The sequence below is a fragment of the Capricornis sumatraensis genome, chromosome 1 (assembly GCF_032405125.1).
Source record: "Capricornis sumatraensis isolate serow.1 chromosome 1, serow.2, whole genome shotgun sequence".
NCBI lineage: Eukaryota > Metazoa > Chordata > Mammalia > Artiodactyla > Bovidae > Capricornis > Capricornis sumatraensis.
Window position 1 is genome coordinate 172,374,621 of NC_091069.1, and position 18,898 is coordinate 172,393,518.

Genomic DNA, 18,898 nt, shown 5'->3' on the forward strand with positions numbered 1-18,898 from the left:
AGGCTGTAGAATCACAAGGAGTTGGACATGACTAAAGCAACTTAGCACTCACATGTCTTTCATAAATGTTTATAAAACTTAACCGAATCCAATGACAAACACTTGAATTCCTTGGTCATCATAAGCAAATATTACATATGAATATTCTTCACACACCTTGATATTATCCACATTTAAGATTTCTCATTACCTGTAGCAGTGTGTGATTGTGATACAGGATAGATTCTTTCCATTCCAAGAAAAGGATTCAGACGTTTTTCCCGCTGCAGGGGAAAGACCACTTTGGTAATAGCATTAGTGATTCTTCTCCACTCTAAGATCAAGCCTGGTAAAGGATGTAATGCCCTTAATTTATTTAAAACATCCTGCCAAAAAAATTATAATAAAGTAAGATCAGACCCTTGTTCAAATTCCATAGCAAACTAGAATCTCTTTTAAGCAAAAATTACAGTCTCAAAATTAAGTTTGGTAACTCCTGTATCTAACTCAATTATTATATAATTACTTTTTTTTAGAAATCACTATAATGATAAATCCACAATAACTATAGATTATTAAATGTAAATATGTTAATGTTGAGTAAAATCAATTTAGATCTTTGCAAAGTAGCTGCTTCCCACCCCCTTCCCAAGTGTTTACCTCATCTCTTTTCTTTACATTTTCCTTCTCCATTGCTCATGTGATTATAAGTTTCCCAGTTGCTTTTTTTATCCTTTTTGCCATAATACTTTCATGGATTTTGTATCAAGGAAATCTATTTTTAAAACTTTGAATTTTCTATGCTACAGAATTTCAATGAACCATCAAGGATAAAAACTTGTGAGATAAAAGGGTAATGTAATCAAATAAGTTTTGCTACAGAATGAAGCTGTGGAAACTTCCTCAGGGGAGGCAAGTCATAGTTAATAATATTACGGTCAAAATTCTACAGAATGTGACTTCTGTAGCAGTTCAGTAGTTAAGACTCCACACTTCCAATGCAGGGGTCACAGGTTCAATCCCTGGTTTCTAGGGAACTAAGACCCCATGAGATATGCAAGGTTGAGGGAGGGAACTATACAGGGTGGCAACTTGGACTGGTCTCTCCATGTGGCTGTACTTTCAATCCTTATTTTCCATTGATAATTCATTCAGTAAAAATGTAAAATTAAGCCTTTTCTCTCTTTTGCCCCATGCATACAGTTTCCGTGAGTTGTGATTCACTTTTACTTTGAAATTAACAGATTAGATTCTCAAAATAAATTCATGGAAAACTTATTATTTTGCTCTGAAATTAAAGAAACAAAATTTCTATTAACTTTATTTTTTAAATTCTTCCATACCTTTGTTCATGTTCATTTGACTATAAAAACTATATTCTGCAGTCTGAGAGTAGGGCATGTCCGTCTAAGAGTAGTGTATATCAGTAATTAAATAATGTCTATATAGGTCTGAATTTACAAACTTTTATATACTCTTTTAAGGATAGGAAGGACATACTGTTAAGTCATATTATAATCCAGATTTTCCATGCTGGAATGTCTCCACAGTGTTTGTGGGCAGCTAAACCAGAAATCAATTTGTTTCTGTCTAGATAAACTCAAATGGTGGACTATGTTGGATTTTGATTGCATCAGCATTCTTTCAAGGCACCAAATGCTAACAGCAGTTCAGATTCTGCCCTATGACTGCCCCAAAGAGCACCTTACTAGTGCTGAACTGTTTTGCCAGCCTTAGCTTCCGTCCATTGTCATTTCCTCTTCTGGTAGAACCCAAAGTTTTCTTGATGCCTTGGTTTTTACCCTCTCCATTTGGTGGCAACTTTAGTTCCAAAAATAAAACCTGCAAGAAATTTATGCCCCTTTAGTCAAGAATCAAATCACAAGTATTATATTCAGAAAACATTTTTTAAAGTATTCAAGAAAAGACTCTCTATAGTTCAACATGAGTTGAAAGAAGTTTGGACAATTTGGAATTAACACATTTAATAAGTAATGGCAATAAAAATCTTAGGTAGACTGTCCATACCCTAATTTAGTCAGTATCAGGTTAATTCTAACACCAGGCTCTTAACAGTGAAGAACACAAGAACGTATATTTTGTGCTGAACAACTAACAAATAGACTATCGGCAATGAGACTTCAGTTGCTCCGAGGATTGTAAGCTCACCCAAATGCTTCTTGACATGGTAAGCAATGTGGCTGCTTGTTAAGCCCCATAGATGATAGACATGGGAGCCTTTGTGGCTATTGTGTGATCAAAAAAATCAGAGAATACTGAAGTAGGAAGGGATCCAAAAAGCCATCTAATTCCACCACCACAAAGTTACATCCTGAGAATCCCTAAATGAAAAGCCAGGAGAGGGTCCAATGCAGCAATAACAAAAACTAGAAAGTGGCCAGTAAGCACCCACTAAAGAAAGGAGGCTTATAAGGAACAGAGATCTAGGCTCTAGGGCAGAGGAAGTTCCTACAACATGGATGCCTAAAACTCACTAGTTTATACTAGAGGGGTTCCAACTGAGGCAATTCAGAACACTATCGACTCTCTCAACTCATTCATTTATATACTTTCATTAAGATATGTTAGATAGCAACCCAATGGACACAAATTTGAGCAAACTCTAGGAGACAGTGGAAGACAAAGAAGCCTGGTGTGCTACAGTTCATGAAGTCACAGAGTTAGACATGACTTAGCAACTGAACAAGATTAGCTAGTTTCTCATTTTTAAAAAACACATAACTCTGTGGCTTAAAGGGGGAGTCATTTTTATGCCCTTTATATAGTTAATGAATATTTACTTTTAGACAGGTATTGTTCTAAGTAGTTTACACTTATTTTTTGTTTCTCACAACTCCATGAGGTATTTCTACTATGAAGTATTTTACTGAGATGTAAAGGGTTGATAAAGTCAAGGAGTTAAGGAATAGATAGAAGAGTCTCTAAAATATTTACCAACATGCTATAAAAGTGAATCACATCTAAAAAACAACAAAACTTCAAAGCTATTAAGTATAAGCACCCATCTATCAGTAACTCTTCTAAAACAATTCAACCATCCTTTGTGGAGTATGGGGAAAGAACATAATACAAACTATTGGGGGAGAAAAGGGCAAACTATGTAAAAATTTACATAAGGCGATAAAAATATTGTAGGTTAAAAAAGCAAACAGTCCCCAAATCCTTTTTTCACTAACATCTAAGAAAAGTATCTAATTTTTCAGTGAGGAAGCTATAAGAGTTCATGAAATGACTAACTTCATGGAGAAACATCTATGCCATTATACAACTACTATTACAGATCTCATCTGCACAACAAATATTTACTGAGTGCTTCTTCTGTACCAGGCAAATCTCCTCGTGAAACACACATTCTAGGATACTTCTTCACTACCTACCTATTCATAAATAAAAACATACAAAGGAGATATTGGAATACATCTCCAAAGTATTCTGGTTAACCAATCGTTTTATTTTATTGATCTTTGGTGTTTAGGTAAACACATTTATGAAATATATACACACAAACCATTTTTTTGCTCTGAAAATGACTTTCTAAATTCTCTATTCCCATTATACAACCTCAGCAATGTCATCTGAACTGGTGAAGGAAAAACTATGGCCAGCTAGTTGATAGGCCTGCATCTCAATTGCATCCAGTTTGGCTTGCATTATGTGTTTCTGACTGTCACATTCTGCAGTACTGAAGCCGATTCCATTTAGTTCTAGCAAGGCGAGGCAGTACTGGGAGGGCATTTCCACTTTACAGAAAACATCTGGAAGGAAAAAAAAGAAAGCAAAAAACATTAATTCACCAGCTAAGTGACTAGTTCAGCATCATTACCTATATACATAGCATTTTTCTGGGAAAATCAAAGATGCTACTGAGCTATCCTTCAAGATCCAGTCTCCGGAGCCACATTCTCAAACCATTAGTGAAAGGTATTAAAGTACTTTCCATTTTTCCATTTAAGCTTTGGACTACTATCTGTGTCTATTCAGAGAGTAAACCAGGCAACCTTATGAACAGTCTGAATTTTAAGTAACTTCATTTCTCCCAAGATCATGTTTCTGTTTCTACTCTTAGTAAAAAACAAGGAAGCCAATTTTATTTGCTAAGCTGACTATAAAAGGTTAATTCCTCAGAATAATTTCCAATACTCCTGGTCCCATGGTATGCAGATTTGCACAAAGCTAAATATAAAGGTTTTTTATTTTCCAGTGTTCTAAGAACAAATAATAAGATTCCTGAAGTAAGAAATCAGAGTATTTTTCCATCTGCTGACATTTCTCAACAGAATAGTCATTCTAAGTCAGTTTCCCTAGTATGTTCATTAGCACATTAGTCTCAGAAATACTCTAAGAAAGGTTGGGATTGAGAGACACTGTATACTATGAATTTCAGCATTTATATACTACTCTTAGATGTTCATGATGCCTGTTAATGTACCAAAGGCTCTGAGTAGAACCGAACAAAAGACAACTATTTTAATATTTGTTTTAATCAAAAAACTGTAATCATTCAACTATAAAGCATTTTATCTGTTTAATATTTATTAACATTGTGAAAAGTGAGTGTTCATAGAACACTCTATGGGAAATGCTACCCTAAATTTATTAAGAAAAAAATCCACAGCAAAGATTTCTACTTCCAGTGTTATGGGTCACTAGGACTCTGTAACCCTGGCCCGTCTTCCCCAGTTCCACATACACACATTCTTTAAGGCACTCCTGGTCTCAATCAGTAGGAAAAATCCCAAATGATACCTGTAACTACCACCAAAAGCAAACAAACAAGTGAGAGCTACTAGCCTCTGATGGTCAGGAGAAGATATGGGCAGTCAGACCCTGGCTTCACAGGCCTGGAGTCAGAGCAGAAATTCACAGGATATGCAACTAGAGAAACAAGGAACTAGGGTCAGAAAAAGAAGAGTCAAGAGTGATAGGAAGCCAGCCTGGATTCACAGACAGTAGGAAGAAATAGGGCTGCCATGTGAATGAAGTCTTACTCCAAAAAGGTTGAGGGGATAACATATCTTTGGAGTAGCAAGAGAAGGAGAAGCTGATTCTCAGGCTCCTGTTCTGAACCAAAATTCCCAAGAAAAGCTAATGCAGGCCTTGAATGCATTGTAGTTTAGTAACAAGCTGAAGCCAGAGCAAAGTCTTTCCAGAGGAAGGCATCCCCCACCTAGCAAACCCTGAAGCGCTCTGATCCCTAAGACTTGCAGCTATAGAATCATTAGACTCAGAACAGAGCACAGCTATGAATAAATTATATACAAAATCAGAGGTTTGAAAAAACAACAAAATTCTGTAAAGCAATTATACTTCAATTAAAAATTAAATAAAATTTTAAAAAATATATACAAAATAAAAACAAAATGAATACAAACAAACAGCAGGAAAGTGTGATATGTCAATAATCAAAATGAACAGAAACATCAATAATTATAAACTGCCAAATTTGTGGAAAAAAACTGATAGTTTGAAAACGAAATAAGCTACACTTTGTTTATAAGACACATCCAAAGCATAAGGATCTAGAAGATGTAAAAGGACAGAAAAAAGATGTATGAGGCAAGCAACTAATCAAGAGAAAGTTGATGCTGCCATAGTCATTCCAAAAAACCAGATGATTAAGAATAAAAATCCTATTAGTGGTAGAGCTAGTCAAACATAATGACAGATTTAATGTACCAGGAAAATACACCAATTTAAACCTGTATGCTGCTGCTGCTCAGAGAAGGCAATGGCACCTCACTCCAGTACTCTTGCCTAGAAAATCCCATGGATGGAGGAGCCTGGTAGGCTGCAGTCCATGGGGTCGCTAAGAGTCGGACAAAACTGAGCAACTTCACTTTCACTTTTCACGTTCACGCATTGGAGGAGGAAATGGCAACCCACTCCAGTGTTCTTGCCTGGAGATTCCCTGGGATTGCACCTAACAAGGTAGTCTCAAATGTGTTATAAAATTAACATTCCCTAAACCATAGGGAAAATTAGATATAGATGATTTAAACAACACTGAATTAACAGACATTTATAAAAGTCTGCATCCAGTATTAGTATACCTATATTCTCATGTGCACACTGAACATTTACACAATAATTCAGGTTTTAGGTTACAAAGCAATTCTCAAAGAACTTCAAAGAATGGGTATCATACAAACATATTATCTACAACACAACAGAGATCAAATATAATAATAAAAGTATAAAATAAGTTCTCAACTATTTGAGAATTAAAAATAATCTTATAATTTATCCATCTAAAAAGTCACACCAGAAAATTTTAAATATTTAGGATAAAACAACAAAAACATTACATGTCAAAACTTGTAAGATATAATGAAAGTAGAACTTGAAGGAAATTATAGCCTTAAATACTTAGATTAGAAAAAGAAAAATATGATTTGAAAAGTAATGAGCATAGTATCAAACTTAAGAATTTAGAAAAAGGACTGCAAATAAAGTCAGGGGAACTAGAAGAAAAGAGATTATATAAAAGTTCACAGAAATCAATGAAACAGAAAACAATAACAACAGGAAAGATCAAAGGTAAAAACTGGCTTTTTGAAAACACTGAAAAATTGGATAAACCTCTAGTGCAATTAAACAATAATATTATGAAAGAAAAAGACATAACAAACCAGAGACACAAAAAGAAAAAAATCACCAATACCTTTAGATAAATTCTTTAAAAAATATATAGGCTACTAAAACATAATCAAAAAGATATAACTGAATAATCTAACCTAGATAGCATATTAAAAAGCAGAGACATTACTTTGCCAACAAAGGTCCATCTAGTCAAGGCTATGGGTTTTCCAGTGGTCATGTATGGATGTGAGAGTTGGACTGTGAAGAAAGCTGAGTGCCGAAGAATTGATGCTTTTGAACTGTGGTGTTGCAGAAGACTCCTGAGAGTCCCTTGGACTGCAAGGAGATCCAACCAGTCTATTCTAAAGGAGATCAGTCCTGGGCGTTCTTTGGAAGGACTGATGCTGAAGCTGAAACTCTAATACTCTGGCCACCTCATGTGAAGAGTTGACTCACTGGAAAGACTCTGATGCTGGGAGGGATTGGGGGCAGGAGGAGAAGGGGACAACAGAGGACGAGATGGCTGGATGGCATCACCGACTCGATGGACATGAGTTTGAGTGAACTCCGGGAGTTGGTGATGGACAGAGAGGCCTAGCGTGCTGTGATTCATGGGGTCGCAAATAGTCAGACACAACTAAGCGACTGAACGGAACTGAACAGTTATTAAAGAAGTCAAAGTAGTAGTTAAAAATACTTCCACAATGTTTATAGGCAAATTCTATCAAACTTTCAAAGAATACATCATGCCTATGACACATGAACACCTCCAGAATAAAAAGAAGCTATATTCATCAACTCATTCCATGAAACTGGAATAACTCTCTTACCAAAAACAAAGCACAAGAAAGAAAAATTACAATCATTTTACAACCAATGAATTTGCAAAGTGGAGACAATGTAATCAGAAAGATTTCTTTCACATTGCTGTTGAAAGGACAAATTTTGTACAACTATTCTGAAAAACAGCTCACCATAATCTTGAAAAGTTGAATACTCTCATTTCCAAAATGGAGCAATTCTACAGCCAAAAGAAATTCTTACCCAATGTAGCAGGAGACATGTAAATTTACAAGAATATTTATATAGAACTATTTGGTATAGCAGAACAGAAAAAAAAATATAAGAAAACAAAACTAGAGACAATCTAAGCATTCATCAATAGGAAAATGGATAAATATATTTTAGTGTGCATGCATGTGTGTGCACACATGCACACACACACAGTGATACATTACACAGCAGTGAAAATAAGTAAACTATAGATACTTGCAATAATATGCATGAATCTTCCTAATACAATGCTGAGCAAGTAAAACAAGACATAGTGTGACAGATGTTTTATAAAGTTAAAAAACAAGCAAAACCAAATAATATATTGTGTGGACTTTTACATATTAAGAAAATAAGGGAATGATAAACATAAAACTTGCGATGTATAAGGAAAGAGGAGCACCCAGGTAGACAAACGTCTAAGTTGTTAATATGAGTTAACAGTTATTCATTATATTATTAAAATAAAAGTGAATAAAAAGAGGACCTATATGGACCAATGATGAAGAGTTAATGAAAAATAAGATTATGACTGATATAAATCTGTGCAGCTGAGGTCTGTTGAAAAACAGAGAAATCAACTCACTCCATACCTAAAAACATCATCTCATCTATGTTCAAACTACTTTAAAAGGAGCCAGTTGATCAATGTGAAGAGAACAGGATACTTTGTTCCAGGGTCAAATTAAGCAAAGACATATTCTGTTATTAAGATTTATTCATACTTAAACAAAAATCAGCTCTCTACTGGGAGAAAGTCAGCTAGAATACACCTCCCCAACAGGCAAGATGATGAGAAGAGAAAAAGATGAAGATTCTGGAGGCCTACTAAAACTAACAAGTGTATCGTGAAATAATCATTTCCAAATAAAATGTGATGGTTGTCCACATTCTCTCCCAAAACTTCCCTTATTTCAATGTACTTGAATTCTATGTATTCTTTGAATAAGAAATATTTAACACTGTACAAGAAGGCATTTAACACCTCCAGGTCACCCACTTCTGAAAATTTGTGGGGAAAAAAAGCTTTGAAAGCACACAGAAGACATACTGTGAAAGCTAAAAATTATAAATCTAGGTCTCTTACACTTTTCTAAAAAGGAATGTTAGTCTTTTTTTTTTTTTACAGGTGAACAATTATCTTTTAAGTAATGGAACAGTCCCCTCCCAATTAGACTGAAAAACTTACAAATCTGGTAATGGGCAATAAATGTCTAAAAAACTACAGACTAATTCATATCACCATCATCAAATGTCAGTGTCTAGAAATTATACCGACTACCTAGGATGCCTATCCTAGAGGCAGACTGGTCAGACTAAGAGGGAATTAGCTATGTTCATTCAGCATTATTGTTCACGAATGCGGAAGCAGTACTGAGGAAGGTGTGCAGTGTACTCCCAACTTCTTTATCTGCCTACATTGGCTTAGAAAGGCTGAGTTTGAAATACTCCAATGTCTGTTGAAGAGCTGCTAATTAACATCACTTAATCAAGTCTCCTGTAAGCAAATAAGCCAGTCTGTCCTTTTGTATTATTTTATCCCAGTAATATCAGGGAGAACTTTATAACCAGCACAAAGGGTTTGTGCCAGAAGTAATAATAATCATCAACTAATACAATCCTGAACATTCACTGGAAGGACTGAGGCTGAAGCTGAAGCTCCAAAACTTTGATGCCTGATGTAAAGAATCAACTCATTGGAAAAGATCCTGATGCTGGGAAAGATTGAGGGCAGGAGGAGAAGGGGATGACAGAGGACAAGATGGTTGGATAGCATCACCGACGCAATAAATCTGAGCGAAGTCCAAGAAACGGTGAAGGACAGAGAAGCCTGGTGCACAGGAGTCCACAGGGTCGCAAAGAGTCGGACATGACTTAGCGACTGAAGAACAACAGCAACAAGTGCCTAATGTGTGACAAGCACTAAGCTCCCTGTCTCATTTAACACTTTCAAAATAAGAACCAGACTTAGAGAGTTAAAGTAGCTTGCCCAAGGTCCCTCATAAATAAATAATACATATTCAAGCCCTACTCTTCATGAATTCATCAGTCTCCTGTTTGTAATGTTAACTGATCAGCCAATCCATGGTTTATATCTCCTCACAATGAAGCCAACCTTGTTTTACTTCATCATTTTCACCATAAGTATATATTATGCTCTCTGAAGTCAAGGTAGACAATCTGGGCCAGCTGCCTGCACAATAAATTCACACTATTTCTCACAAGGGGAAAAAAAGATTCACATGAATATGCTTTGCTGAAAAAACAAATAACTGTTAAAGAATTCTTCAAAGAAAAGAGTTCATTGTTTTAAATCCATAAAAGATACATTCTAAGTGTATTTCTAAAACCATTTGATAACAATCAAATATAAAATTAGGAATAAATGAATAAAATGCTCTAACTTACTTCATTATAGTAGAGCCAGAGGTCAGCAAACTATGGCCAATCTGGGGCCAGATGTCTATTTTTGTAAATAAAGATTTATTGGAACACTCATTTTCATACTGTCTATAGCTCCTTTCATGCTATGATGGCAGAGTTGAATACTCATGACTGAGACCATCTAGCCTACAAAACCATAACTAGTCAGTATCTGGCCTTTTACAGCAAAATTATTTATGTTGACTCCTGCACTAGACAATCAAAAGAAAGGGTTTGCATAAAAAGTATAACTTATGTTTTAAAAAAAGTTTAATTTATCCACCTGTAACAGAGTGGCTAAATACAGAACTATCCCTAGTCTTACAACATCATAAAAATGCCAGGAACTGTTTTTTTACCTTGAAGATTTTCCTTCTTCAACAAAGAATTAAGTTGATTCATAGAGCTGAAGATGAGAATGGACTCTACAGATGCTCTGTATCGTCCAGAATGCTCAGTGCTGACATTCAGCCCTAGGCTTTGAATTCCTTGGCCAGTCTCTATTTCTTCCAAGAGTGGAAGCTCATGAGGAAGAAAACGGGAAACTATGCTGTGAAGAGTCGGCTCCTTGGAATCTGGATCTAGTAACCAGCATGCCACCTGAATGGGATAACAATCAGAATATTTTCTTGATTTTCTAAAGACATTTCTGTATCCTTAAATTAAAAAGGGAAAAAAGAAAGCTCATTTTCAATCTCATTCATTTTTACTTAATACACTTAATACTTTTTCAGTATTTCCCAGGAGAGAAGGAAAGGACAACTGCACCAGGATAAGGAAAGGATAATTGGTACAAAAAATAACCTTTCTTTTTTAACCAATAAGAGCAGTGACCATCAAAGAATAAAAAGTTATATTTTCCATTACTGCAATGTGCCTGCTGATTTACTTCAGAAGTCAGCTTGAAAATCAAATGCCTTTGAGATAACAAAAATCATATTTCTGAAAATGCAGTTGGGTTTCTTTTCCATTGAGGCTGACTTTGGCTTACCTACTATTATAATAAATTTGGGCCAATATAGCTTTAGGTTTATTTAATCTTCAACATGGGAAGAAGTGAGACATAAACATTTAACCATTACAAGTTCACATACAGTATTTTAGAACGCATAAGACTTTCTCTTAAAGATGAGGACCTCTCACCATGACCATCCAACCTGTGATTTGATTGCTGTTCTTAGTTAGCTTCCCTACGAGACTAGAAGACCTGCATTTTCTAATACTAGATTCAAGCAGTTTGAAATTGGATTTAGAATAAGGAATCTAAACCTTGTTCATAATTTCAAGCATTACTAAATGACTCAGTTACTTCTTTTATAGGCTAAGAAATCAGTTTTATAGGGGGGCACAATCTTGTATATTATAAGAAATATAAATTGGGTCTTCCCAACAGAGATAAGGCAAGGCTTCCTAGATGGCTCAGCAGGTAAAGAATATGCCTGCGATGCAGCAGATGCGGGTTCGATTCCAGGGTCAGGAAGGCCCCTTGAAGAACGAAATGGCAACCCACTCCAGAATTCTTGCCTGAAAAATCCCATGGACAGAGGAATCTGGTGGACTACAGTCCAAAGGATCACAAAGAGTTGGACACACTGAGCTCTTGCAAAAGAGATACAGGTTATCTTTAGTTGTGCTAATATAGTATCTTGGAGTACCCCTAAGTCACCTAAGAACATAGGCTAGTTGCCAGGGGTAATCAATCCTGTGACAGGAGGGCTGGAACTTTCAGTTCCACCTCCCCAAACTCCTGGTTTGAGGAAGAGGCTAAAGAGTAACTGATCACCAATGGCCAATGATTTGATCAATTGTGCCTATATAATGAAGTCTCCACAGGAACCCAAAAGGAAGGGTTCAAAGAGCTTCTGGGTTGGTAATCACATGAAGACGGGGAGAGCGGCAAGCCTAGAAAGGACAGAAGCCCCATACCTCTTCTTACAAACCTTGCCCTATACATCTCTTCATCTGCCTGTTGATCTGTGTCATTCACTATCCTTTGTAATAAGCCAGTAATCTAGTGAGTAAACTGGTTTCCTAAGTTCTGTTAGCTCCTCTAACAAATTAACCAAGCTCAAGGAGGGGGTTATGGGAATCTAATTTATTTACAGCTGGTTGACCAGAAGCACAGTTAATAAGGTGGGCTTGCAACTAGTGCCAGAAGTTGGGGGCTTGTGGGACTGAGCCCTTAGCCTATGGGATTTGATGCTATTTCCAAGTAGAAAGTAACAGAATTGAGCTGAACTGTTGGACATCCAGCTGGTACCCAGAGAACGGTTAGTGGTACAGCAACAGGCCCCCACCATTAGAAACTAGTGATCAGAATCCTTTTAGAGGTACTAAATAAGACAGTCTGATATAAAAATTGGTAAATGTTTCTTATAAAAGTGAAATTTGATAAATTAATAGTTTCTCTTACATCAAAAATGCTATGATTAGTAAAACCAAGTATGGAATATTTCAAATGGTTTAAACCAAAGTTGCTATATAAATCTGGGAAGCTACTGTAGCTTTAAGAAGCTCATATTACCCATATTCTCATTTTGGACTCTGAAACATCAAAATTAAATGATAACCTTTTATATCCAGTAAAAAGTCAGTTTAGAAACTATATGAAATGTATCACATGAACAAAGGCTGGTTTGAAATATAGGAAGAGACAGTGTCATCAGTTTACCTCATAATGCCTTGAAAGTGAAGTCAAAGTCTCTCAGTTGTGTCCAACTCTTTGTGACCCTGTGGACTATACAGTCCATGGAATTCTCCAGGTCAGAATAGTGGAGTGGGTAACCATTCCCTTCTCCAGGGGATCTTCCCAACCCAGGGATCAAAGCCAGGTCTCCTGCACTGCAGGCAGATTCTTCACCAGCAGAGCCACCAAGGAAGCCCAAGAATACTGGAGAGGGGAGCCTATCCCTTCTCCAGTGGATCTTCCCGACCCAGGAATCAAACTGGGGTCTCCTGCACTGCAGGTGGATTCTTTACCAGCTGAGCTACCGGGGAAGCCCCAATGCCCTCAAAAATCTCTGCCAAAAAGCTAAAGAAGCTAAAAAATTATCTTATTATCATTAATTGCGTTGGTAACAACCAATTAATATCATATCTCAATTCAATTAATATTCCACATACCTCATGTATTCTAGTCTTAAAAAGGGGAAAAAAATGATATCCCTTTCAGGGCTATGATCCAATAGATAAATGTCTTCTGAAAGTGAATTATATGTTTATGTATAATCATATAAGTGTATATCACAATAACATAAGTTACTCTTTCCTTAATAATTAAGTCATCTTTATAAACAGTGTATCAGTTTGCTATTATATGGAAAAGTTCTTACGGGTTAATAAGGCCATTTATCGCTATGCTAAATGGCCTCTAACTACTATCCTTCGTGATCTCGTATATCTATATATGCTTTTACTATTTTCTGCCTCTATCTTCATGGATATTTGAAATATCCTATTATCATGTATCTAAATCTGACAGTTCTTTCATTTCTAACTTACTATGAGACAGAAAATGGAACATATGACCAAAATGAAAACTTTTTAAGTCTCTGAAAAAGGTATGAACTTTAGTGCTTAGAATTTATAACATCTCTGTTTTTATCTACATAGAGGCATCTGGTGTTAATAACCTGTTCTGGATGAATGAGATTACTGGACAAAGGAGTGACTACCCTAAACTATTTAAGCTGCAGTGTTGAAGCTAAATATATACCAAGTCATTTAAGAATTAACCCAAAACATTAAAATATTTTTTGAAGTATACAAAAATTATTGAAATAAGACAAGAAACCTTAGGATCTTCATAACTTTGTTCCAGGGAGATGCCACAAGACAGAAGAAGAATTTTATAACTCTGGATGAAGTCATAGATGATAACAGAACGTTCTTTATCAGACTCCTTTTGAAAGCAAGACTGAAGGTGCCACAATCTATCCTTCACAGTCAGGCTTGGATCCAGAGAAGGTGGGATCAAACTGGCACTAATTTCTTAAAAAAAAGGAAAAAAAAAGTTTTAAGGCAAAAAGTACACACATTCATCTGAAGAAGCAATCTTTAGTGCTAAGACTGAAAAAGACTCAAAAGCCTCAGAGTTTAGTTCGGCATGACCTTATTATCCAGGTCATGTTGACTATACAGATGCAGTGTTTTGTAATCTAAAAATTAAGGTTTGGGCTAGGTGATCTATAATGCTCTAATTCAGTTCAGTTCAGTTCAGTCGCTAAGTCATGTCCGACTCCTTGCGACTCCATGAACTGCAGCATGCCAAGGCCTCCCTGCCCCTCACCAACTCCCAGAGCCTACACAAACTCATGTCCATTGAGTTGGTGATGCCATCCAACCATCTCATACTCTGTCATCCCCTTCTCATCTCGCCCTCAATCTTTCCCAGCATCAGGGTCTTTTCAAATGACTCAGCTCTTTACATCAGGTGGCCAAAGTACTGGAGTTTCAGCTTCAACATCAGTCCTTCGAATGAACACCCAGGACTGATCTTTAGGATGGCCTGGTTGTATCTCCTTGCAGTCCAAGGGACTCCCAAGAGTCTTCTCCAACACTACAGTTCAAATCCATCAATTCTTCAGTGCTCAGCTTTCCTTATAGTCCAACTCTCACATCCATACATGACCACTGGAAAAACCATAGCTTTGACCAGATGGACCTTTGTTGGCAAAGTAATGTCTCTGCTTTTGAATATGCTATCTAGGTTGGTCATAATTTTCCTTCCATGAAATAAGCGTCTTTTAATTTCATGGCTGCAATCAACATCTGCAGTGATTTTGGAGCCCCAAAAAATAAAGTCTGATGACACTGTTTCCAATCTATTGCCATGAAATGACGGGACTGGATAAAATGATCTTAGGTTTCTGAATGTTGAGCTTTAAGCCAACTTTCTCACTCTTCTCTTTCACTTTCATCAAGAGGCTTTTTAGTTCCTCTTCACTTTCTGCCATAAGGGTGGTGTCATCTGCGTATCTGAGGTTATCGATATTTCTCCCAGCAATCTTGATTCCAGCTTGTGCTTCATCCAGCCCAGCATTTCTCATGATGTACTCTGCATATAAGTTTAATAAGCAGGGTGACAATATACAGCCTTGCATGAATGCATGCTAAGTCGCTTCAGTCGTGTCCAACTCTATGCAACCCTATGGACAGCAGCCCACCAGGCTCCTCTGTCCACAGGATTCTCTAGACAAGAATACTGGAGTGGGTTGCCATTTCCTTCTCCATATACAGCCTTGATGTACTCCTTTTCCTATTTGGAACCAGTCTGTTGTTCCATGTCCAGTTCTCTTGCTTCCTGACCTGCATAGAGGTTTCTCTAGAGGCAGGTCAGGTGGTCTGGTATTCCCATCTCTCTCAGAATTTCCCACAGTTTATTGTGATCCACACAGTCAAAGGCTTTGGCATAGTCAATAAAGGAGAAATAGATGATTTTCTGGAACTCTCTTGCTTTTTCCATGATCCAGTAGATGTTGGCAATTTGATCTCTGGAACCTCTGCCTTTTCTCAAACCAGCTTGAACATCTGGAAGTTCATGGTTCACATATTGCTGAAGCCTGGCTTGGAGAATTTTGAGCATTACTTTACTAGTGTGTGAAATGAGTGCAACTGTGCAGTAGTTTGAGCATTCTTTGGCATTTCCTTTCTTTGGGATTGGAATGAAAACTGACCTTTTCCAGTCCCATGGCCACTGTTGAGTTTTCCAAATTTGCTGGCATATTGAGGGCAGCACTTTCACAGCGTCATCTTTTAGGATTTGAAATACCTCAACAGGAATGAGCTCTAATTAGGTGGGAGAAAATTCTAAACATTAAGATTCTAAAAATAAATCTACATTTCTCAGAATGTGAAATTAAAGACAAAAAAGTTATTTGGAAGTAAATTTTTAAAAAAGGAACTCATTTTACAGGGAAGTTTAATATGAATTATAAAACTACATCTAAAATAAAAGAAGTTCAAGTAACTACTCACTGTACGATGTTTAGCTACAAAACTGAAAATATTTCATGCTTACTCGGGAATAGACATTACACAGCATCTTTTAAAATGTTTCCTTATTAATTCTGCTCCTAAAACCTAATAATCAACTAGGTATGCAACCACCATAATCAGCTCACCAATTATTTCTAGATCATATCCTTTTAACTCTATGACTTTTCCAAAGGCTTTGTCATTCAATACTGTAGATGTCTAGCTCATCATTGCTTCTAAAGGAGTTCCAGATATACCAAATAGGAGGAAAAAAGCTTGTAAAGAAACTGCTTTGATTTGTCTGATTTGTCTTCAGAAACAAATTTTCTAGGTAGCCAGCAAGTCCTTAAGGCTCCACTAACCCCAGAAAGAAAACACAGTATTAATAGCTCCAGACAAGCAGAAGGGAGAAAGGGGGACTGGGGAATGCTTCTTAAAACATCACTACAGATAATATGTGAAATAATGTAAACAACAACCAGGATTTTTAAAAAATGAAAAGGGTTTTCTTAATACTAAAAATAAAGTCTAGGTAAGTATCAGGAGACTATTCTCAACAAAAAAGTCACTACCCTCATAGAGCTTCCATCAAAATTAGATAATAACTTAGCCAAATAGTGATTACTTACCAGAATGCTTCTGTTCCTTCTGCAGTGAAAAATAGTAAGCATCTTTTCCACCCCAGCATACTGCAAGCCCAACCACCAAGATGTCATCACAATCTTTAACAGGAAATCCATCATCTCTAATAGAGGCTTCTTGAGGGAAACTAACTATGTAAATCCAAAGTGAAATAGTTAAAAATCTCTAAAAGTCATTAAATTGAACATTAAATATGATAATAAAAACCATTTGATAAGCAACTTTTTCAGATCCCCTACAATTTGCATTAAATGGATAGTCATTTTTAGATGTTTATAAGATCTTTCTAGGCATCCCATCAATTAAGAGAATTGTCACTATGAAAAATCTACCAAAGATTTCTTATAAAAGATCTATAATAATGACTAAGTTTAAAATTAGCTTCAAGTTTTTCAAAACCTGCATTTTGAATTTTTATAACTCAAAAATAAAGACCATTTACACACCACAAAAATTTTACAGCAAACTCAGCACCTTTTAACACTAAGAAAAACCAAGAGTCTTAGTTCTTGGTTAAAAATTAGGTATGATTTTGTATATGCAGTCAACATTTTTCCTAAAATAATACATCTTCAATTCCAAAGACGTTAGTCAAAAACATTAGGTCAACAATTAATCTATCTTATTTACAATTATATCCCCAATACCTGGAAAATAACTTGGCACGTATTTGTTAAATTTAACTGGAATGTTTTTAATGTTTCTAACTGCTAGCACAGGAAATGTACTCAATTTTGTTTGTTGGATGAAAAATAGAAAGGGCTAGTTAACACTGAAAGTACATAAAACTTGTCATTAACACATATTCTTCCTGAATTGAGTAGCAAACAAATACTTAGAACTTTATGAATAAATTCATTCATAAATACAGAGATTTAAGAAATTTCATCAAATCTTTGATTTCCACAACATGTTTTCAAGCTGACTACAGCTATCCCCCATAATACTGAATCATTACTGTCATGAACTAAGACAGGAATACATGGTATTATTTGACTAAAAGTTTCAAGTATCTGAAAACCTGGAAGAGTCCTGTGAGGCTTTGTGGTCAACACTGCAGTAGAGAATTCATGACTATCAGTGGAGCTATAAATTCTACTTGAGATAAGTCTTGGAAAACATAGCTAATACACACTGTGAAAATATAGTGCCTATTTGTTATGTACTTCTGTTATAACATAAGTGAATAAGGATATTACAATTTAAGAGAAAATAATTCATGAGCAATGATAATTAATACAAACCATCATGTCTGCCATTTGCAACAACACGAATGGACCTGAGTAAAATAAGTCAGACAGAAAGACAAATACTGTATATTATCATTTATATGTGGAACCTAAAGAATTAAAAAATGAATATAACTAAAGATAAACAGACTCACAGATAAAGAGAATAAATCAGTGATTGAGGAAAAGGAGGTGTGAGGGGCAAGATAGCAGTAGATTAATTAGCACAAACTACAATGTATAAGTCAGCCATAAGAATATATTGTACAGAAAAGGGAAATAGAACCATTATTTTATAATTACATTAAATGGAGTATAATCTATAAAAAACTGAATCATTATATACCCAAATCACTGTATACCCAAAATTAATTCAATATTGTAAATCAGTTATATTTTAATTAATTAAAACCATATCATTATGGTGCCATAAAAAAGCTGAATCATATTCAAAATATACATCTTAAATTTTAGAAACATATTCCAACTATTATATATATATGATTATTACATATATGTGTGTATATATATGATTTCTTAAGAGAAATGTGTTTAATGGTAAAGCTCAGCACACTTTACACTAACACTAGGCATGACCAAGAGCTAAAGCAGCAGATATATATGAGAAACTTCCACAGAGCCTCACAAAATAAAGAGATGAGCAAGACAACCAAACAGAAAAGCCCTGTGGCCTCAGCCAGGGTAAAGCCTAGAATGGCACAGAAGAGCTATATTTGAGAGACAGGTTCCTGGCATAACCAAGCATTAAGCTGTCAAACACTGTTCTAATTCTTGCCTCTGAACCAGACACACCAGCTGTGGTATCTCCAGTAGCAATAAGCTTGGCTGCTGGGTCAGTGACTTGGGCGACAACGCTGGTATGGAACTCCCATGGGGAGCTGCTATAGCAAGGCTGTTCAGATGGGCTCTCTGGCCTACTTGGAAGGAGGCAGACACAGGATTGATAGAAACCAGCCACAACAGATCAGAGCCAG

General features: G+C 36.0%; 1 protein-coding gene across 1 annotated transcript in view; it reads right to left on the bottom strand.

Moving 5' to 3' along the window:
• The window catches only part of POLQ (DNA polymerase theta), a 108,642-nt gene that overhangs the window by 30,542 nt on the left and 59,202 nt on the right, over positions 1–18,898 (bottom strand). The window contains exons 17-22 of the mRNA XM_068977320.1: positions 16,662–16,805; positions 13,850–14,046; positions 10,416–10,656; positions 3,562–3,755; positions 1,684–1,821; positions 191–365 (exon numbers count right to left, since the gene is read on the bottom strand). Coding sequence (XP_068833421.1) covers positions 191–365; positions 1,684–1,821; positions 3,562–3,755; positions 10,416–10,656; positions 13,850–14,046; positions 16,662–16,805 — 1,089 coding nt within the window. The remainder of the gene's footprint in view (positions 1–190; positions 366–1,683; positions 1,822–3,561; positions 3,756–10,415; positions 10,657–13,849; positions 14,047–16,661; positions 16,806–18,898) is intronic.